Source organism: Pelophylax lessonae (genome assembly GCF_965119305.1).
Source record: "Pelophylax lessonae genome assembly, chromosome: 4".
Classification (NCBI taxonomy): Eukaryota; Metazoa; Chordata; class Amphibia; order Anura; family Ranidae; genus Pelophylax; species Pelophylax lessonae.
The window spans coordinates 677632462-677654510 of record NC_138771.1 but is presented as its reverse complement, the minus strand read 5'-3'; the positions used below and the strand labels follow the sequence as shown (position 1 = coordinate 677654510).

At 52.8% G+C, this 22049-nt stretch overlaps 1 protein-coding gene across 1 annotated transcript in view; it reads right to left on the bottom strand.

Moving 5' to 3' along the window:
* Positions 1 to 6391: 6391 nt before the first annotated feature.
* ELP5 (elongator acetyltransferase complex subunit 5) overlaps positions 6392 to 22049 on the bottom strand; it is a 36229-nt gene continuing 20571 nt past the window's right edge. Inside the window, exons 4-8 of the mRNA XM_082252643.1 lie at positions 16611 to 16834; positions 16171 to 16340; positions 12581 to 12652; positions 12321 to 12409; positions 6392 to 6515 (exon numbers count right to left, since the gene is read on the bottom strand). Coding sequence (XP_082108769.1) covers positions 6407 to 6515; positions 12321 to 12409; positions 12581 to 12652; positions 16171 to 16340; positions 16611 to 16834 — 664 coding nt within the window. The 3' untranslated portion in view covers positions 6392 to 6406. The remainder of the gene's footprint in view (positions 6516 to 12320; positions 12410 to 12580; positions 12653 to 16170; positions 16341 to 16610; positions 16835 to 22049) is intronic.

Sequence of the window (22049 nt, the reverse complement as noted above, 5' to 3'; positions counted from 1 at the left end):
GCTAAATTTACTGTTTTCTTATTTTTTAGTTAAAAAAAGTGAATTTTTTTCAAAAAAAATCGCATTTGGAAGACTGCTGCGCAAATATGGTGTGATAAAAAATATTGCAACGATCTCCATTTTATTCTCAAGGGTCTCTGCTAAAAAAAAATATATAATGTTTGGGGGTTCAAAGTAGTTTTCTAGCAAAAAAAATGATTTTAGCTTGTAAACACCAAGTGTCAAAAATAGGCCCAGTCTTAAAGTGGATAAATGGACAACTTTGTGTAAAGCGCTACTTGGATGTGAGGCCTATGTGTGTGGCCAGGCTGTGAAAAAGTGTTACACATGTGGTATCGCCATACTCAGGAGGAATAGCAGAATGTATTTTGGGGTGCAATTTTTGCTATGTACATGCTATGTGTTAGAAATATTGCATAAATGGACAGCTTTGTGTAAAAAAAATGTGTTTTCATTTTCTTTCCACATTTTCCAAAAACTTGTGGAAAAAAATGACATATTCAAAAGACTCATTATGCCTCAAAAATTATACGTTGGGCTGTTTGCTTTCCAAAATGGGGTCATTTTATGGGGGTTTCCATTGTCCTGGTGCTCCAGGGCCTTCAAAAGTGCGATAGGTTGTCAGGAAATTATATGTGTAATTTGTGCTCCTAGAATGCCGGACGCTGCTACTCGGATGTTAGGCCTCTGTATGTGGCCAGGCTGTGAAAAAGTCTCACACATGTGGTATCGCCATACTCAGGAGGAGTAGTAGAATGTGTTTTGGGGTGTAGTTGCAAGTATACATGTGCTGTGTGAGAGAAATAACCTGTTAATACGGCAATTTGTAAAAAATAAAAAATAAAAAAAAATAAATCTTCATTTTGCAAAGCATTGTGGGAAAAAATTACAACTTCAAAAAACTCATCATGCCCCTTATTAAATACCTTGGAATGTCTACTTTCCAAAAAGGGATCATTTGGGGGGTATTTGTACTTTCTTGACCTTTTAGTGTCTCAAGAAATGAGATAGGCCTTCAGTACATCAGGTGTGATCAAGTGTGATCAATTTTCAATGATTCGCACCATAGCTTGTGGACTCTATAACTTTCACAAAGACCAAATAATATACACTTATTTGGGTTTTTTTTTACCAAAGATAAGTAGCAGTATAAATTTTGGCCAAAATTTGTGAAGAAAAATTACTAATTTGCAAAATTTTATGACAGAAACAAAGAAAAATGCGTTTTTTTCACGATATTTTCAGTCTTTTTTTATTTATAGCACAAAAAATAAAAAACCCAGTATTGATCAAATACCATCAAAAGAAAGCTCTATTTGTGTGAAAAAAAGGACACAATTTTTGTATGGGTACAGTGTTGCATGACTGAGTAATTCTCAGTCAAAGTGTGAGAGCGCTGAAAGCTGAAAATCGGTCTGGGCAGGAAGGGGGTGAAAGTGCACTGTAGGCAAGTGGTTAACCAAGTTTTCCTTTGTGTGTTATTTTCTCTTTCAGCATGTCTCAAGCAGTCAAGTAGGTAACGGGTCGTCTCCCCTGGGCACAGCCGCTAGGCCTACCTCCCCTGTGAGAACTGGTACCCCCAGGGAATTCTGAGTACCTTCCATGCCAGGCCCCCTTTTAAGACCCTGGACCATCCCCAGGTTTTCGTCTGTTTTGCACCACAGGGGCACCCCCCTTTTTTCAGCTACGGCAAGAAGGCTGAATTCTGCGAACGGCTCCCAGCACATCCCGGGGATCCTGGACTGGGTACCAGCTCTCGGGGGGGGGCCAGGACGGACTTACAAGGGACGCTAGACACCATTTCCTGATCACTACTATCAAGCAGTGACAGACTGTCCAAACTGGAAACGCTGGCCATCCCACATGGTCTCACCTCCCCCTAAGCCGTTACAGGCTCTCGCTCCTAACAGCTGACAGAGCAGGCCCCCAGCCTCGCCTTTTCTCCCCTTCTGCTTCCCCAGTCTTTACCCCAGCACACGTGGTCCCCCCAGCCCTCCGCAAGGACATCTTAGAGGGGTAGGACATGTATCTGGTTTCCTTACCATTTGCCTCCAAGACGTTGTAGGGAACTGGGTGTACAATTACGGGGATTTGGCCATCGTGATGAAGGCCAGAGACCCAAGACTCAATAAGCTTCCATACCAGATTTTGTCCTAGCCTTCGGCATCTACAGGGACGTTGCGCGCCCCGCGCGTCTGCAATGCCGGAAGGTATTAGTTTTTACCTTCTCGCAGTGGTTGACTTGGGCCTCAAGTACGGGGGGTTTTCTTGTTCTACGACTTCCACAAGTCTGTATCAGCAAGCAGTGGCAGCCCTGGCCCAGTTTAACGTCCGTTCTCACTGGAGCCTCTTGGGCTCGATAAATATTTTTTCAAGTTTTTGCAGGCTTAGTGCCCCCATCTTGGGCAGTCTGCTCTTCCACCTCTCATACTGCCGACCTGTGCCCCTCGGAGGCCGATCCCTCCTTTCCTGGTTCCTCAGGGGGGAGCTAGTAAGCCTGATCAACGTAGCCTAAGGGACAAGCTTGGTCGCCCCGTCATTTATTTGGCTCAATTACGCAATAACCTTAATGGAGGTGGCTGTAATTTTAGCACCTGCTGACTATACGTCTGTTCCATATCCTTTCGGGGCCCATGCCAAATCCATGTGCCTTCCAAGCCTCCGGGCGCACAAGCTCAGTTGGGATAGCCACCAGCGCATATTCCAATAAACATCTTGTCATCAAGCTGTCTGCTCTTCGTCCGTCCACTAACTCGAGCCGGTATTTGCCCTCATTCCATCTACCAATTCTCTCGTTACTATTTCACCGTGGTTAATGCCATTCAAGCAATCTTGAAGGCAGGTAGGGCGTATGGCTCAGTTAGTCCGATTACTCCTACGCCTTTGAAGTGTTAGCCCTCGTCCCTCCTTATGGCATGTTCATGCTGTCAAGGGCAGAAGAAGGGTACTTTGCTGTTAGTCCCACTTTGGGGCCTAGAGTAGCCCGAGAAGATTCTACAGATTTGCTGAGACTCTCTGCTGGTTTCTCCTCTTTTTCTCGAGGTGCCCCACGATGTTACATCACGTGGTTGATTTCCTGTTGGTCGTACATAGCGACTGCAACCCTGGCAGTCAAAGGCACTGTGGCACTGTACTATCTTAGGCGTCCCCCTGTCACTAAACAAGACTACTGTACCCACCACTAGACTAGTCCTCTTAGGCATCACACTTGTTTTCAACACCACGCAGGCTAGTCTCCCCGTGGTCAAGCTCGGGCGTTTTCGCAAGGACGTAGTCAAGGTCCTACAAGTGGGAACTTTTACTCGTAAGGATCTTCATTCTGGTAGGTTCTTTGAACTTCGTCATGCGCATTATTCCCCAAGGTAGGTCATTTATTTCTAGGCCGTTGGGCTTATTACCGGGCCTTGCAGATGAACTTTGGTTACTCAGATTCCCCAACAGATTCCTGGTACACTGGTATTGGGGTCTCCATGTTCATCCCACCGTGATCCGCCCAATCCCCAGTGTCTGGACGGACGCAGCCGCCGGTACCGGGTTGCAGCTACATATTAACTCTTGGTTAGGTGTTTGTTGGCCAGCAGAGTCTCTTGGCTTACCTGCCTCTCACGAGACTTCGGCCTTATTCGGAATTTTCCCAATAGTGACCGCGGCGTTGCATGGGGGAAAATCCTGGACAGGTATGGCTGTGAAGTTAGTGTCAACTAAGCAGCCTGCGACGTAATCAAGGGCCGTTCATCTTCCTTGATCAGGAGGCTAGTTCGCTGGCTGACCTGGTTGCTGGCCACCTTTCAGTTCTTCCTCTTCTGTGTACACATCACGAGTTCCCCAAATTCGTCAAGTTGATCCTGGGCCAGCCCGGATTTTGCTCACATTGTCAATTGTCTCGGGTAGCCTTGTCTGCGAACACCAGGAGGGCTAACGACAGAGCCACGACCATCTCCCAAGGTCCTCAGTAGAATTCGTCTTACACGGTCGTTCAGTTAAACCATGGTCGCATTCGCTGTTTTGCCACCTTTCAGCTCAGACTTTCATATAACACGTTCAAACTTTATTTTGTCTGGAATACAATCCACGCCTTGTCATCTGTTCCAAGCCTTTCTCCTTTTCTCAGGGCTTGCCCGGCGAAGGATGTACTAAAGGTTTTGCAAGGTAGATCATCACGAGACTACAAACGTTTGCCCATAGATGGGAAATACCGGACCTTTCTGGCGTACTGGACACATCGCCATTCGAACCTCATACAAACCAAGTCATCAACCTCCATTTATTTAGCCTCCATGGGTTCCTTAGTCCCGGGATTTCACCTTTGCTACCCAGTCAGATAGGCAATTAAGCCTCCTCAAAGAGGTTTTAGGTAGGTAGAGGACCACTGTCCTTTCACTCCGACGTTCAAAGGCCGGGCAGACATACGATCCGTTGGCATCCCCTTCTACCCGTCTGAGGATGACTGGTGCCCAATTGGAATCCTGAACATCTACCAACTCAGGACACTCCCTGTCCTGACACTACCAACTCAGGACACTCCCTGCCCTGACACTACCAACTCAGGACGCTCTCTGCTCTCCGCTATTCTCCCTGTCACGTAGTCCCCTAACCACTACTCAATTTATATTTTACTTTCGCTCCTTGGGCATTGAATTAGGCTGGGACCCCTCATCGCATTCCGGACATTCATCCAGAACAGGGGCGGCTTCAGCTGCTGCTAGTGCCAATACGCCAGGGCACATAATAAAAAAAAAAAAAAAAAAAAACTAGGGCGGTGGGAATCAGCTGTTTTCCACGCTTACACCCCACAACCGGGGATGGAGGTAAGGTTAGCCTTCAAGTATCTTGTATCATAGTTGTGTCATGTTTAAGTGTGTTTACTGCTTCCTTTTTGCCCTCTTTTATTTACAGGCCTACCCCCTACGTCGGTTCCGGCACACCACACCGACTTTGACCATACTCGCAGTTTCTAATCATCTTTAATTAGCCGACCACAAGTGTTAGGCCGCAGGCCTTTATTTGTGGGAGGAGCTAGCGTGCCTTTAAGACGCTGCTCCTCCCCTTCCTGCCTGCCGCGTCACAACGCTGTCACCCCACCCACCTTCACCCTTTTTTATTGATACACTATCCCTCGGGGGGCCCTCTTTTATTTACAGGCCTACCCCCTACGTCGGTTCCGGAACACCACACTGACTTTGACCATACTCGCAGTTTCTAATCATCTTTAATTAGCCGACCACAACTAAGGCTAGGTTCACACCGCGCGTTGTAATTGATGCATTTTTCAAGCACTTTTGAACACGTGTTCTTGATGCATTTTTTTTGTTTTGCATTTTTTGGAGCCCGTATTCCTCCTGTGGGGGTTTCTTTCCCGAACAATTCTTCTGGCAGTTGTGGCTGCAATCTTTCTTTGGCTACTTGAACTTGGCTTGGTATCAAGAGATCCCCGAATTTACCACTTCTTAATAAGTGATTAAACAGTACTGACTGACATTCAAGGCTTTATATTCGTTCCCATCTTTCTAAAGTCCCATTACCTTGTTACGCAGGTCTTTTAACAGTTCTTTTCTGCTCCCCCATGGCTCTGTATCTAGCGTGCTCAGTGCATCCACGTGAGATACGTGACTATTTCATACCCAGACACCACAGGTGTTGGAAATGACCTCCTGTGTGTGTCACCTTGTGTGCCTGTACCAAGGCCAAACATTCCAGGGGTGGGACTCTTCATCACAACTGTACCCCTCCCCATCATCACCCCCTAATTCACACCCCTCCCCTCTCATCACCTTCCACAATCATCACCTCCTATCCAAGGCCAAACATTCCAAGGGGGGAGGGAAACTCTTCATCACAACTGTACCCCCCCCATCATCACCCCCCAATACATACCCCTCCCCTCTCATCACCCTCCAATACATACCCCTCCCCCATCCTCCCTTCCTAGCCAAGGCCAACTTTTACATCGCAACTGTATTGTACACATTGGTACGGAGGATTCCATGAAGATATTCAGATCAGTGGAGGAGCAGCAGCGATCTGAGGCACCGATGTGATCCGGCCTCCTGGGTGGTTCTTCTTCTCCGATCGTTACTAAGAGATGATTTTTGTACTGTAATAGTAAATCTATACAATGATCAAGAAATCCCAGAGCACCTCTGACAGCTTAGAACCATTTTATTTACACAATATATACAGCCGTGACATCACACATCCAGGTCGTCACCGGGATCGCACATCCAAGTCATCGCCGGGGTCGCACATCCAGGTCATCGCCAAGGTTGCACATCCAGGTCGCCGGGGTCAGGATCGCACATCCAGGTCATCGCCGGGATCAGAATCACACATCCGGGTCGCCGGGGTCAGTATCGCACATCCAGGTCATCGCCAGGGTCACACATCCAGGTCATCGCCAGGGTCAGAATCACACATCCAGGTCGTCATCCGGATCCTCGTCATCCAGGTCATCGGCGGGGTCGGGATCATAGAAGATTTTTGCGGAGCTGCTGGAACTTTGCAGAAGAGATGACTTCCTAAAACAGAGCAAGATCACATGAGAGGAGGCAGTTCCATTCCTGGATGGGGGGGGGTGGTGGAATTGGGGGTACAGAATGAGAGGAGGCTGTTGCATTCCTGGAGGATGGGGGGATGAGGGTGGGAATAGGGGGTATGCAATAAGAAGAGGCTGTTTCATTCCTGGAGGGGTGAGGGTGGGATTGGGGGGTACAGAATCAGAGGAGGCCGTTCCATCCCTGGAGAGGGGTGGGATTGGGGGGTATGGAATGAGAGGAGGCCATTCCATTCCTGGAGGGGTGAGGGTGGGATTGGAAGGCAAGGAATGAGAGGAGGAGTTTCCATTTGTGGAAGGGGTGGAATTGGGGGTATGGAATGAGAGGAGGCCATTTAATCCCTGGAGGGGGGTGGGATTGGGGGGTACGGAATGAGAGGAGGCTGTTGCATTCCTGGAGGATGGGGGGATGAGGGTGGGATTGGGTGTATGGAACAAGAGGAGGCTGTGCTATTCCTGGAGGGGTGACGGTGGGATTGAGGGTATGGGAATAATAGGAGGCTGTTCCATTCCTGGAGGGGTGAGGGTGGGATTGGGGGTATGGAATAAGAGGAGGCCATTCCATTCCTGGAAGGTGAGGGTGGGATTGGGGTGTACAGGATCGAGAGGAGGCCATTCCATTCCTGGAGGGAGGGAGGAGTGGAATTGGGAGTACAGAATGAGAGGTGGCCGTTCCATTCCTGGATGATGGTGGGGGGGAGTGAGGGTGGGATTGGGGGGTATGGAATAAGAGGAGGCCGTTCCATTACTGGAGGGGGGTAGGGTTGGGGGGTACAAATGAGAGGAGGCCGTTCCATTCCTGGAGGACGGGAGGGGGGGGGGGTGGGATTGGGGGGTATGGAATAAGAGGAGGCTGTTCCATTCCTGGAGGGGGTGGGATTGAGGAGTACGGAATGAGAGGAGGCCGTTCCATTCCTGGAGGGGGGCGGGATTGGGGGTACGGAATAAGAGGAGGCCGTTCCATTCCTGGAAGATGGGGGTAAGAGTGGGAAGAGGGGGTATGCAATAAGAGGAGGCTGTTTCATTCCTGGAGGGGTGAGGGTGGGATTGGGGGGTACAGAATGAGAGGAGGCCGTTCCATTCCTGGATGATGGTGGGGGGGAGTGAGGGTGGGATTGGGGGGTATGGAATAAGAGGAGGCCGTTCCATTACTGGAGGGGGGTAGGGTTGGGGGGTACAAATGAGAGGAGGCCGTTCCATTCCTGGAGGACGGGAGGGGGGGGGGGTGGGATTGGGGGGTATGGAATAAGAGGAGGCTGTTCCATTCCTGGAGGGGGTGGGATTGAGGAGTACGGAATGAGAGGAGGCCGTTCCATTCCTGGAGGGGGGCGGGATTGGGGGTACGGAATAAGAGGAGGCCGTTCCATTCCTGGAAGATGGGGGTAAGAGTGGGAAGAGGGGGTATGCAATAAGAGGAGGCTGTTTCATTCCTGGAGGGGTGAGGGTGGGATTGGGGGGTACAGAATGAGAGGAGGCCGTTCCATCCCTGGAGAGGGGTGGGATTGGGGGGTATGGAATGAGAGGAGGCCGTTCAATTCCTGGAGGGGTTAGGGTGGGATTGGGGTTACGGAATGAGAGGAGGCCGTTCCATCCCTGGGGGGGGGTGGGATTGGGGGTACGGAATGAGAGGAGGCTGTTGTATTCCTGGGAGGGGGGTGGGATTGGGGGGTATGGAATGAGAGGAGGCCGTTCAATTCCTGGAGGGGTGAGGGTGGGATTGGGGGTATGGAATGAGAGAAGGCCGTTCCATTTCTGGAGGGGGGTGGGATTGGGGGTACGGAATGAGAGGAGGCTGTTGTATTCCTGGGAGGGGGGTGGGATTGGGGGTACGGATGGGAAATTTAGAAGGAATGAACGAATGACAGCCAGGGGGAGGGTCTAATAATAGAGGAGGAATTTACACTCAGAGACCTCTTCATTATATACACCCTCCATTACAGTCAGCTCCTCCGGGATCCAGTGCCGGGTCTTCTCTTTCTGCCAGAAAGATGACGATTCTGGATTTCACCCAGATCGCTGACACCCTGACCAATCAGAACACAGCTCTCCTAATCACTGGCTAGCCAGTCAAGAGTCATCTATACTGATTGGTATTGCTTTAAATTGTGAATGGATGCATGGAGGGTGTGAGTGCAATCCATCGCTAGCCTTCTGCTGCCCCCCCACCTCACCAGTTTTCATCTGTGTCCTCTGAGCCCCTCCCTCCCCCACCACAGTTCCCACCTGTGTCCTCTGGGCCCCCTCCCACCCCACCACAGTTCCCACCTGTGTCCTCTGAGCCCCCTCCCTCCCCCACCACAGTTCTCACCTGTGTCCTCTGAGCCCCCTCCCTCCCCCACCACAGTTCTCACCTGTGTCCTCTGAGCCCCCTCCCTCCCCCACCACAGTTCCCACCTGTGTCCTCTGAGCCCCCTCCCTCCCCCACCACAGTTCTCACCTGTGTCCTCCGAGCCCCCTCCCTCCCCCTCCACAGTGCTCACCTGTGACCTCTGAGCCCCCTCCCCCCAAACACAGTGCTCACCCCTGTGTCCTATGAGCCCCCTCCCCCATATCACAGTGCTCACCTGTGTCCTCTGAGCCCCTCCCCCCTCACCACAATGCTCACCTGTGTCCTCTGAGCCCCCCCCCCCCACCACAGTGCTCACCTGTGTCCTTTGAGCCCCCCCCCCCCCCAGCACAGTGCCCACCTGTGTCCTTTGAACCCCCCTCCCCCCACCACATTGCCCACCTGTGTCCTCTGTCCCCCCCCCCCACAATGCTCACCTGTGTTGTGGAAATTTTATTAGGATTAGTGAGGACATTTCTCGGGATGTTTTATTTAGATTGTCATTATGGCTCCTGTTGTCGGTTTGCTTGTAATCCGCTCATTAGAGGGAGTGCGGGGGAACCGGCATTGAGGAAAGACTACTGACAGTGAGATACTTCCTTTAGATGTGTAGACACGTTCACTCTACATAGACATCTCCACCGGTGAACACTCCATGTGCGGTCTGGCTGCTGGTACAGATCTATGTGTATTATGGGCAGAGTCAGTATCGTTTTGATATCTATCTGCCTCTATGAAGGGATACACGCTCATGTCTTTCTACTGTGCCTGATCACCATAGTGGAAACAGCATGGCTCTTCCCCTGCAGATAGCCTCACATCTATGGGAACAGTCGTATCACCCTATTAGACATTCTCCTCTGAGCTTTGCTGAATAGGAGTCACACCAGTAGTAGTGGTGGGAATACATGCACAGGTTTTATCAGAGCAGCGTTCACGGTTCTACACGCTGGTGTCATTGTGTAGTGCTAAGCGGGAAGCCGTGCACTCTATTCTGCTCATTCACCATCGTGTACTCCCCATTCCTATTGTATATTTGAATGTATAATTAAGCAATGTAAGTGTGTCATTGGCCGATTCTATGTAACTTGTGTCATGTGACTGTACATTTGGAACTGATTGGCTGATGTAGTATAGTCATCACTTCCTGCTGATTATGATTATCCCTTTGTCTCATAAATGGAGCTCCATGCATTAGACAGGACATTCTATGGATCATCCAATGAGATAGCAGCCTGTGTGTCTGTATTCCTGGGTACTGCTGAGCGCTCCATTACCTTATACACAGAGCTGAGATCTGTGCTTATTACCACTACGGGAGTGACTGCGCTGGGCGTATATTATTATCCAAAAGTGCACTTACGTAGTTATTTGTGCATCAAATATTAATTTCCAAGACACTGTGTCCTCTGAGCCCCCCCCCAGCACAGTGCTCACCTGTGTCCTCTGAGACCCCTCCCCCACCAGAGTGGTCACTCACCTGTGTCCTCTGAGCCCCTTACCACAGTGCTCACCTGTGTCCTCTGAGCCCCCTCCCCCCACCACAGTACTCACCTGTCTCCTCTGAGCCCCCTGCCCCCCACCACAGTGCTCCCCTGTGTCCTCTGAGCCCCCCCCTTCCACCGCAGTGCTTACCTGTGTCCTCTGAGCCCCCCCACCACCGCAGTGCTTACCTGTGTCCTCTGAGCCCCCTCACCCCACCACAGTACTCACCTGTCTCCTCTGAGCCCCCTGCCCCCCACCACAGTGCTTACCTGTGTCCTCTGAGCCCCCCCCCCACCACCGCAGTGCTTACCTGTGTCCTCTGAGCCCCCTCACCCCTCCCCCACCACCACAGTGCTTACCTGTGTCCTCTGAGACCCCCCACCACCGCAGTGCTTACCTGTGTCCTCTGAGCCCCCTCCCCCCCCACCACCACAGTGCTCATCTGTGTCCTCTGAGACCCCCCACCACCACAGTGCTCACCTGTGTCCTCTGAGACCCCCCCACCACCACAGTGCTCACCTGTGTCCTCTGAGACCCCTCCCCCTCCACAGGGGTCACCTGTCCTCTGAGACCCCTCCCCCTCCACAGGGGTCACCTGTGTCCTCTGAGCCCCCTCCCCCCTACCAGTGCTTCTGTCGCTGGCAATCCAGCCTCATCACCCCAACAATCCAGTGACCCCAGAGCACCCTGAGAATCAAGTGACCCCCAGAGCACCCTGAGATTCCAGTGACCCCCAGAGCACCCCGAGAATCCAGTGACCCCAGAGCAATGGTTCTTATTTGGAGTCACTGAAGATGTATGGGAGGGTCTGGGGGTTTATGGGGTGGAGGGTAGGGGGGGATGGTACTTCCTTGGTGTCACTGAAGGTATATGGGAGGGTCTGGGGGGTTAGGGGGTGGAGGGTGGGATGGTACTTACTTGGTGTCACTGAGGGTGTATGGGAGGGTCTGGGGGGTTAGGGGGTGGAGGGTGGGATGGTACTTACTTGGTGTCACTGAGGGTGTATGGTAGGGTCTGAGGGGTTAGGGGGTGGAGGGTAGGGGGGGGAATGGTACTTACTTGGTGTCACTGAGGGTGTATGGGAGGGTCTGGGGGGTTAGGGGGTGGAGGGGATGGTACTTACTTGGTGTCACTGAAGGTATATGGGAGGGTCTGGGGGGTTATGGGGTGGAGGGTAGGGGGGGGGGGACTGTTACTTACTTGGTGTCACTGAAGGTATATGGCAGGGTCTGGGGTGGAGGGTAGGGGGGAAATGGTACTTACTTGGTGTCACTGAGGGTGTATGGGAGGGTCTGGGGGGTGGAGGGTAGGGGGGAAATGGTACTTACTTGGTGTCACTGAGGGTGTATGGGAGGGTCTGGGGGGTTATGGGGTGGAGGGTAGGGGGGAAATGGTACTTACTTGGTGTCACTGAAGGTGTATGGGAGGGTCTGGGGGGTTATGGGGTGGAGGGTAGGGGGGAAATGGTACTTACTTGGTGTCACTGAAGGTGTATGGGAGGGTCTGGGGGGTTAGGGGGTGGAGGGTAGGGGGGGATGGTACTTACTTGGTGTCACTGAGGGTGTATTGGAGGGTCTGGGGGGTGGATGGTACTTACTTGGTGTCACTGAGGGTGTATGGGAGGGTCTGGGGGGTTAGGGGGTGGAGGGTAGGGGGGGATGGTACTTACTTGGTGTCATGGAAGGTGTATGGGAGGGTCTGGGGGGTTAGGGGGTGGAGGGTAGGGGGGGGATGGTACTTACTTGGTGTCACTGAGGGTGTATGGGAGGGTCTGGGGGGTTAGGGGGTGGAGGGTAGGGGGGGGATGGTACTTACTTGGTGTCACTGAAGGTGTATGGGAGGGTCTGGGGGGTTAGGGGGTGGAGGGTAGGGGGGGATGGTACTTACTTGGTGTCACTGAGGGTGTATGGGAGGGTCTGGGGGGTTAGGGGGTGGAGGGTAGGGGGGGATGGTACTTACTTGGTGTCACTGAAGGTGTATGGGAGGGTCGCAGATTCTCCGCGTTCTCTCCCACTCTCAGACAGATGAAGATTCACCGCCGGATCCACCTGGAAGAAGCCAAATGATGAGCGACAATTCTCCTCTCAAAGCCTGAGAGAGGAGGGGTAGTATGGGGGAGGGGAGGGGTAGTATGGGGATAGGGGTGGGGTAGTATGGAGGAGGGGAGGGGTGGGGTAGTATGGGGAAGGATGGAAGAGGGGTGTAGATGTTGCACTTACCTCGGGTGTCGGGGGTTGGGTCTCGGTGGAGATCTCTATGGAGAAGTCCTCCAGAACTCGGAATGTTTCCTTCTGTAACACAGAGAGGGGGAGGGGTCAGAATATAGAATATTCTCCATCGCATGCCCAGCGCAGTCCTGACACCGATCTACATTGTTTCTTACGGTGTCAGTATCTGCGGTGTCCGTGTCCGGGGTGTCAATCTCCGGGGTATCATTGTCCGGGGTGTCAGTCTCTGGGGTGTGTCAGTCTCCGGGTTATCATTGCCAGGGTGTCAGTGTCCAGGGTGTCGGCTGTCCGGGGTGTCAGTCTCCGAGGTGTCAGTGTCTGGGGTGTCAGTCTCCGGGGTGTGTCAGTCTCCGGGGTGTCAGCTGTCCGGGGTGTCAGTCTCCGAGGTGTGTCAGTCTCCGGGGTGTCAGTGTCTGGGGTGTCCGTGGTCTGTCAGTCTCCGGGGTGTGTCAGTCTCCGGGGTACCATTGTCCAGGGTGTCGGGTGTCCGGGGTGTCAGTCTCCGGGGTGTTTCAGTCTCCGGGGTGTGTCAGTGTCCAGGGTGTCAGTGTCCAGGGTGTCCGTGGTGTCAGAGTCCGGGGTGTCAGAGTCCACGGTGTCAGTGTCCACGGTGTCAGTGTCCGGGGTGTCGGGTGTGTCACTGTCCAGGGTGTGTCAGTCTCCGGGGTGTGTCAGTCTCCGTGGGGGGCAGTCTCCGGGGTATCAGTGTCTGGGGTGTCAGTCTCCGGGGTGTGTCAGTGTTCCGGGTGACAGTGTCCCGGGTGTCAGTGTCCAGGGTGTCAGTCTCTGGGGTGTGTCAGGCTCTGGGTTGTCAGTGTCCCGGGTGTCAGTGTCCACGGTGTAAGTGCCCGGGGTGTCGGGTGTGTCAGTGTCCCGGGTGTCAGTGTCCGGGGTGTCGGGTGTGTCAGTCTCCGGGTGTCAGTGTCCGGGGTGTGTCAGTCTCCTGGGTGTGTCAGTCTCCGGGGTGTGTCAGTCTCCGGGGTGTCAGTGTCCCGGGTGTCAGTCTCCGGGGTGTGTCAGTCTCCGGGGTGTGTCAGTCTCCGGGGTGTGTCAGTCTCCAAGGTGTCAAGAGTCCAAGGTGTCAGGTGTGTCAGTGTCTCGGGTGTCATTGTCCGGGGTGTCAGTGTTCCGGGCGTCGGGTGTGTCAGTGTCCGGGGTGTCGGGTGTGTCAGTGTCCGGGGTATGTTAGTGTCTGGGGTGTCGGGTGTGTCAGTCTCCGAGGTGTGTCAGTGTCCCGGGTGCCAGTGTCCCGGGTGTCAGTGTCCGGGGTGTGTCAGTCTCCGGGGTGTCAGTGTCTGGGGTGTGTCAGTCTCCAGGGTGTCAGTGTCCGGGGTGTCAGTGTCCCGGGTGTCAGTGTCCGGGGTGTCGGGTGTGTCAGTGTCCCGGGTGTCAGTGTCTGGGGTGTGTCAGTCTCCAAGGTGTCAGAGTCCAAGGTGTCAGGTGTGTCAGTGTCTCGGGTGTCAGTGTTCCGGGCGTCGGGTGTGTCAGTGTCCGGGGTGTCGGGTGTGTCAGTGTCTGGGGTGTCGGGTGTGTCAGTCTCCGAGTTGTGTCAGTGTCCCGGGTGCCAGTGTCCCGGGTGTGTCAGTCTCCGGGGTGTCAGTGTCTGGGGTGTGTCAGTCTCCAGGGTGTCAGTGTCCGGGGTGTCGGGTGTGTCAGTGTCGGGTGTGTCAGTGTCCGGGGTGTCAGTGTCCGGGGTGCCAGTGTCCCGGGTGTCAGTGTCCGGGGTGTGTCAGTCTCCGGGGTGTGTCAGTCTCCGGGGTGTTAGTGTCCCGGGTGTGTCAGTCTCCGGGGTGTCAGTGTCCGGGGTGTCAGTGTCCGGGGTGTGTCAGTCTCCAAGGTGTCAGTGTCCGGGGTGTCAGTGTCCGGGGTGTGTTAGTGTCTGGGGTGTCGATTGTGTCAGTCTCTGGGGTGTGCCAGTCTCCGGGGTGTGTCAGTGTCCAGCAGGGGATGTTATATTGTCACGACTTCCTCAGGGGATGTTCTATGGTCACGTGACTTCCTCAGGGGATGTTATATTGTCACGTGACTTCCTCAGGGGATGTTATATTGTCACGTGACTTCCTCAGGGGATGTTATATTGTCACGTGACTTCCTCAGGGGATGTTATATTGTCACGTGACTTCCTATGGGGATTTTATATTGTTATGTTGTCACGTGACTTCCTCAGGGGATGTTGTATTGTCACAGGATTTATCACCTTTGTCACTCGTATATTTGATGGTGCACATGTACAAGATTTGTTTTTTGCATTCACCTCTGAGATTTTTTCACACACAACACAACACAACACTAGTTCCACACTTTATTTATATACTGATGGAGCACATATACAAGGTTTTGTTTTGTGTTTCGTTATTCTTTTTTCATTCACAAAATACCAGCACACTGACACACTTTATTTAGGTTTTCTCTTCACATCTTATCAGCGCAGCTCCACCTTGTATTTGATTTGGGAGGAGCGGTAATACCACAGTTCTCCAGCAGGTGGAGGAGCGGTAATTCCACACGTCTCCAGCAGGTGGAGGAGCGGTAATACCACACGTCTCCAGCAGGTGGAGGAGCGGTAATACCACCCATCTCCAGGTGTCCCGGGTGTGTCAGTGTCCAGGGTGTCGGGGTAGGGACAGAGATGTCAGTCGGTGCCTCTGCAGTAATACCACACCTCTCCAGCAGGTGGAGGAGCGGTAATAACACATGTCTCCAGCAGGTGGAGGAGTGGTAATACCACACATCTCCAGCAGGTGGAGGAGCGGTAATAACACACGTCTCCAGCAGGTGGAGAAGCAATAATAACACATGTCTCCAGCAGGTGGAGGAGCAGTAATAACACATGTCTCCAGCAGGTGGCGGAGCAGTAATAACACATGTCTCCAGCAGGTGGCGCTGCAGGACAGTCCTTGAATTGTGAGTCTCTGGGTTATTTCTGGTATCTGAGGAGGAACGCCTCATCTCTCGATTCCTGACAGATCAACCCCAGAATATGACCCCCATCCCTAGGACACCCTGCACCCCCCACCATGACCCCCATCCCTAGGACACCCTGCACCCCCCACCATGACCCCCATCCCTAGGACACCCTGCACCCCCCACCATGACCCCCATCCCTAGGACACCCTGCACCCCCCACCATGACCCCCATCCCTAGGACACCCTGCACCCCCCACCATGACCCCCAGCCCTACGTCACCCTGCACCCCCCACCATGACCCCCAGCCCTACGTCACCCTGCACCCCCCACCATGACCCCCAGCCCTACGTCACCCTGCACCCCCACCATGACCCCCAGCCCTACGTCACCCTGCACCCCCACCATGACCCCCAGCCCTACGTCACCCTGCACCCCCACCATGACCCCCAGCCCTACGTCACCCTGCACCCCCACCATGACCCCCAGCCCTAAGTCACCCTGCACCCCCACCATGACCCCCAGCCCTACGTCATCCTGCAACCCCCCCCCACCATGACCCCCAGCCCTAGATCACCCTTTACCCTTCCCCCATGACCTCCAGCCCCAGATACTTAGGGCCCCCCGGGGCCTGCTCCTGAGGATCTGTAGAACAGGACAGATGGTGGATACTCACGCTGGTGACAACCTTTCCAGATCTCTTGCGTTGGGTGACAGTGACACAGATTCGTTCCCTTCCCCCGGTCAGATGGAGGACAGAGTCGCAGAGCGCACACATCGATCGCACCGCTCCCGGATCATGTACATCGGCGTGCAGCAATGTCAGGATTCCCAGGTCATGTGACCCTGAGGGGGGGAAAAGGCAGATGGGTGAGCGGCATGGACTGTACATCCCATCACATGACTCACGTGTGTGGAAGCAGTGGCCTCTCTGCAGAGCTCCAACACATCACTACCAGAGCTCTCCAATCAGCAAACAGCATGAGCTATAGCGGGCGTGTCAGACCTCTGCATCCACACACAGAACAGCTTAGCCACACCTACAGAGTGGGGGAGGAGCTCACAGATGGCTCCTTATATTATGAATGGAGGAAGGACAGTCCGCTATTTCCTCACCTCCATTTATGGATGGTCGGGATAACTCTCGCAGGGTGTGACAGACGGACGGGAGGTGACATCGGGACAGGATCCAGCTGAGGGAATCCAGGACGATAGTGACGGGGGAGGGGGTCCGGCTGACCCGCTCTCTGATTGTCTTGGCGTTGAAGTCACTGGGCGTCAGAGACTGCGATCCGCTCCCCCAGCGCAGGGGGTCCGAGAAGCCATCGTGGAGGGTGATCCTGATAGAAGAGGACATACAGAGGAATCATTTCTGGGTTCTTTACTGGTAAACCTCCTGGGACTTGTAGTCCTCCTCTTTTCGGGTAGCCACACCCCCTATAGACCACTATGACACATTATATAACACAGACAGGATGAGGTGAGTGGCCTTCATACTCCTGCACAGGATTATGGGTGGGCTCTGCCATTGAGGCCCCTCAGGTACAGTCCAGTATTATAACCCCCAACTTCTACTGGAGCCCCCCCCCCCCCCCCCCCAGACTGGTTTCCATCTCCAGGAACCTTCTCTGAGCTTCTACACTCCTCCCTGATCACTGAATCCATGAGGACATCTCCGATCCAGCTCCTCCTCCATCTCCAGGAACCCAGAACCTTCTCCAAGCTTCTACACTCCTCCCTGGTCACTGACTCTATGAGGACTTCTCCTGTGCTGAGACTTTTCCTGGAGATCGGAGGAGCAGAACTATTCCTTAGTGACCTCCCCCATCTACAGCCCTGTTCTTTCATTGCGCCTCTACTGAGCGGACCTCTCCAATCCAGCTCCTCCTCCATCTCCAGGAATCCAGAACCTTCTACATTACTCCCTGGTCACTGACTCTATGAGGACTTCTCCTGTGCTGAGACTTTTCCTGGAGATCGGAGGAGCAGAACTATTCCTTAGTGACCTCCCCCATCTACAGCCCTGTTCTTTCATTGCGCCTCTACTGAGCAGACCTCTCTGATCCAGCTCCTCCTCCATCTCCAGGAATCCAGAACCTTCTCCAATCTTCTACATTACTCCCTGGTCACTGAATCCATGAGGACCTCTCAGATCCAGCTCCTCATTCATCTCCAGGAATCCGGAACCGTCTCCAATCTTCTACACTCCTCCCTGGTCAATGACTATGAGGACTTCTCCTGTGCTGAGACTTTTCCTGGAGATCTGAAGAGCAGAACTATTCCTTAGTAAACCTCCCCCACCTACAGCCCTATATTGTTCCTCCTCCATCTCCAGGAATCCAGAACCTTCTCCAATCTTCTACACTCCTCCCTGGTCACTGACTATGAGGACTTCTCCTGTGCTGAGACTTTTCCTGGAGATCTGAAGAGCAGAACTATTCCTTAGTGACCTCCCCCATCTACAGCCCTGTTCTTTCATTGCGCCTCTACTGAGCGGACCTCTCTGATCCAGCTCCTCCTCCATCTCCAGGAATCCAGAACCTTCTCCATGCTTCTACACTCCTCCCTGGTCACTGAATCCATGAGGACTTCTCCTGTGCTGAGACTTTTCCTGGAGATCTGAGGAGCAGAACTATTCCTTAGTGACCTCCCCCATCTACAGCCCTGTTTATTTCACTGCGCCTCTACTGAGCAGACCTCTCCGATCCAGCTCCTCCTCCATCTCCAGGAATCCAGAACCTTCTCCAATCTTCTACATTACTCCCTGGTCACTGAATCCATGAGGACTTCTCCTGTGCTGAGACTTTTCCTGGAGATCGGAGGAGCAAAACTATTCCTTAGTGACCTCCCCCATCTACAGCCCTGTTCTTTCATTGCACCTCTACTTAGCAGACCTCTCTGATCCAGCTCCTCCTCCATCTCCCGGAATCCAGAACCTTCTCCAAGCTTCTACACTCCTCCCTGGTCACTGACTCTATGAGGACTTCTGTGCTGAGACTTTTCCTGGAGATCTGAGGAGCAGAACTATTCCTTCTTCCTTGGTGACCTCCCCCATCTACAGCCCTGTTCTTTCATTGCGCCTCTACTGAGCGGACCTCTCAGATCCAGCTCCTCCTCCATCTCCCGGAATCCAGAACCTTCTCCAAGCTTCTACATTACTCCCTGGTCACTGAATCCATGAGGACTTCTCCTGTGCTGAGACTTTTCCTGGAGATCGGAGGAGCAGAACTCTTCCTTGGTGACCTCCCCCATCTACAGCCCTGTACTGTCATTGCGCCTCTACTGAGCGGACCTCTCCGATCCAGCTCCTCCTCCATCTCCAGGAATCCAGAACCTTCTCCAATCTTCTACATTACTCCCTGATCACTGACTCTATGAGGACTTCTCCTGTGCTGAGATTTTCCTGCAGATCTGAGGAGCAGAAGGACCTTTTCTGGAGATCAAAGGAGAAGAACTATTCCTGGGTGACCTCCCCCACCTACAGCCCTATATTGTTCCTCCTCCATCTCCAGTAATCCAGAACCTTCTCCAATCTTCTACACTCCTCCCTGGTCACTGACTCTATGAGGACTTCTCCTGTGCTGAGACTTTTCCTGGAGATCTGAGGAGCAGAACTATTCCTTAGTGACCAACCCCATCTACAGCCCTATATTGTTCCTCCTCCATCTCCAGGAATCCAGAACCTTCTCCAATCTTCTACACTCCTCCCTGGTCACTGACTCTATGAGGACTTCTCCTGTGCTGAGACTTTCCTGGAGATCGGAGGAGCAGAACTATTCCTTGGTGACCTTCGCCCATCTACAGCCCTGTACTGTCATTGCGCCTCTACTGAGCGGACTTCTCCGATCCAGCTCCTCCTCCATCTCCAGGAATCCAGAACCTTCTCCAATTTTCTACACTCCTCCCTGGTCACTGAATCCATGAGGACTTCTCCTGTGCTGAGACTTCCTGGAGATCAGAGGAGCAGAACTATTCCTTGGTCACCTCCCCCATCTACAGCCCTGTTCTTTCATTGTGTCTCTACTGAGTGGACCTCTCTGATCCAGCTCCTCCTCCATCTCCAGGAATCCAGAACCTTCTCCAATCTTCTACATTATTCCCTGGTCACTGACTCCATGAGGATTTCTCCTGTGCTGAGATTTTTCCCTGGAGATCTGAGGAGCAGAACTATTCCTTAGTGACCTCCCCCATCTACAGCCCTGTTCTTTCATTGCGCCTCTACTGAGCGGACCTCTCCAATCCAGCTCCTCCTCCATCTCCAGGAATCCAGAACCTTCTCCAATCTTCTACACTCCTCCCTGGTCACTGACTATGAGGACTTCTCCTGTGCTGAGATTTTTCCCTGGAGATCTGAGGAGCAGAACTATTCCTTAGTGACCTCCCCCATCTACAGCCCTGTTCTTTCATTGCGCCTCTACTGAGCAGACCTCTCTGATCCAGCGCCTCCTACATCTCCAGGAACCCAGAACCTTCTCCAATCTTCTACATTACTCCCTGGTCACTGACTCCATGAGGACTTCTCCTGTGCTGAGACTTTTCCTGGAGATCTGAGGAGCAGAACTATTCCTTAGTGACCTCCCCCATCTACAGCCCTGTTCTTTCATTGCGCCTCTACTGAGCGGACCTCTCCAATCCAGCTCCTCCTCCATCTCCAGGAATCCAGAACCTTCTCCAATCTTCTACACTCCTCCCTGGTCACTGACTATGAGGACTTCTCCTGTGCTGAGATTTTTCCCTGGAGATCTGAGGAGCAGAACTATTCCTTAGTGACCTCCCCCATCTACAGCCCTGTTCTTTCATTGCGCCTCTACTGAGCAGACCTCTCTGATCCAGCGCCTCCTACATCTCCAGGAACCCAGAACCTTCTCCAATCTTCTACATTACTCCCTGGTCACTGACTCCATGAGGACTTCTCCTGTGCTGAGACTTTTCCCTGGAGATCGGAGGAGCAGAAGGACCTTTTCAGATCAAAGGAGCAGAACTCTTCCTGGGTGACCTCCCCCACCTACAGCCCTATATTGTTCCTCCTCCATCTCCAGTAACCCAGAACTTTCTCTGAGCTTCTACCATCCTCCCTGGTCACGTCAGAGTGGACCTTCCACATCAGACGTTGCCATCATTTTATGAAGATGTGACAGCCTCTAACCCTAAGAGCTTACCCTTCACACTGGGTACTGCCAGGAACTGATTGCTGCCTCAGGATTATGGATCTCTTGCTGCAGATCCATAACACCAAATCCAGGGAGTGCCCCAGAGACGCTTCCAAACACGTCACGAGGACATCCAGAGGTGTCGGCAAATGGCTGAACCAGCCACGGGAGGCTCCACCTATCTCCGCCTATATCTGATCAGCTTCCACCAAACTGACCCCTATGATTGGTCCATCAGGCCACCAATCAGCTTTAAGAGCAACGTGAAGATCTATTGTAGGTCTAACAGTCTACTACAGAGACTAACATAAACACGAGAGTTTGAATAGTTTTTCCGATAGCGGAGATGTGATCTGTAGAAGTAGGAGTTTGTAGATGGTTTGTGTGGTATCAAAGATACAAGATTTCCGTAACCAGCCATAGACCTCTGTTCTTCTATTAGCATTTCAAAAGGACAGAGCGAGCCTCCAGGCCAGGAGTGACACCAAAATTCCGATAAAATGACAGATTGTCACCTTCCTGAACCACAAAGGAAAGTCCTAGTCCATTCGTCTACAAGAACCAGCAGGCTGTGGCTGACTTCCCTCCTACCCAAGTCAAGGTCCATGCCCCGGTTAGGTAATTGCTATGGGCCTGCATTTCTTGAGGGATTGGTGGCAGCAGCAGGAAATCTGTCATGGGAACGCCTGTGGTGGCAAGCTAACCGGGGAGTGGACCTTGACTTGGGGAGAAGGAATGAGGGGAGCTTATTCTGAGCAAGTAAGACTGGCTGTGACACAGCTTCACAGCCCACACTACCTCTGGCCACCACTAGAGGGCAACTCCACTTCAATCCAGGCTGGCTAACCACACACAGGCAGATACAAATCCTCCATACAATCTGGTGCCCTCTAAGGATTGGGGGGGCAGTCACTTCTAGGATTCCTCCAGCCATTCTAGGAGCTAGAACCTCGGTGTGAATCAATATTCCCACCAGAGCTCCACCAGACGATAGCCTGCAACCACCCAACAACATGTCTGCAGACTGGTCTGCTGGGCCACCACACACACACAGATCTCAGTCTGGCAGATCTGCTAGTGTACAATCTGCATGCAATCTGCCCACACACAGTACAATTACATACAGATAAGACACTAGAATCCGACAATCTCTCCAGAGATAGGAGCCCTATAATCCGACAATCTCTCCAGAGATATGAGCCCTACAATCCGGCAATCTCTCCAGAGATATGAGCCCTACAATCCAACAATCTCTCCAGAGATATGAGCCCTACAATCCGACAATCTCTCCAGAGATAGGAGCCCTATAATCCGACAATCTCTCCAGAGATATGAGCCCTACAATCCGACAATCTCTCCAGAGATATGAGCCCTACAATCCGACAATCTCTCCAGAGATATGAGC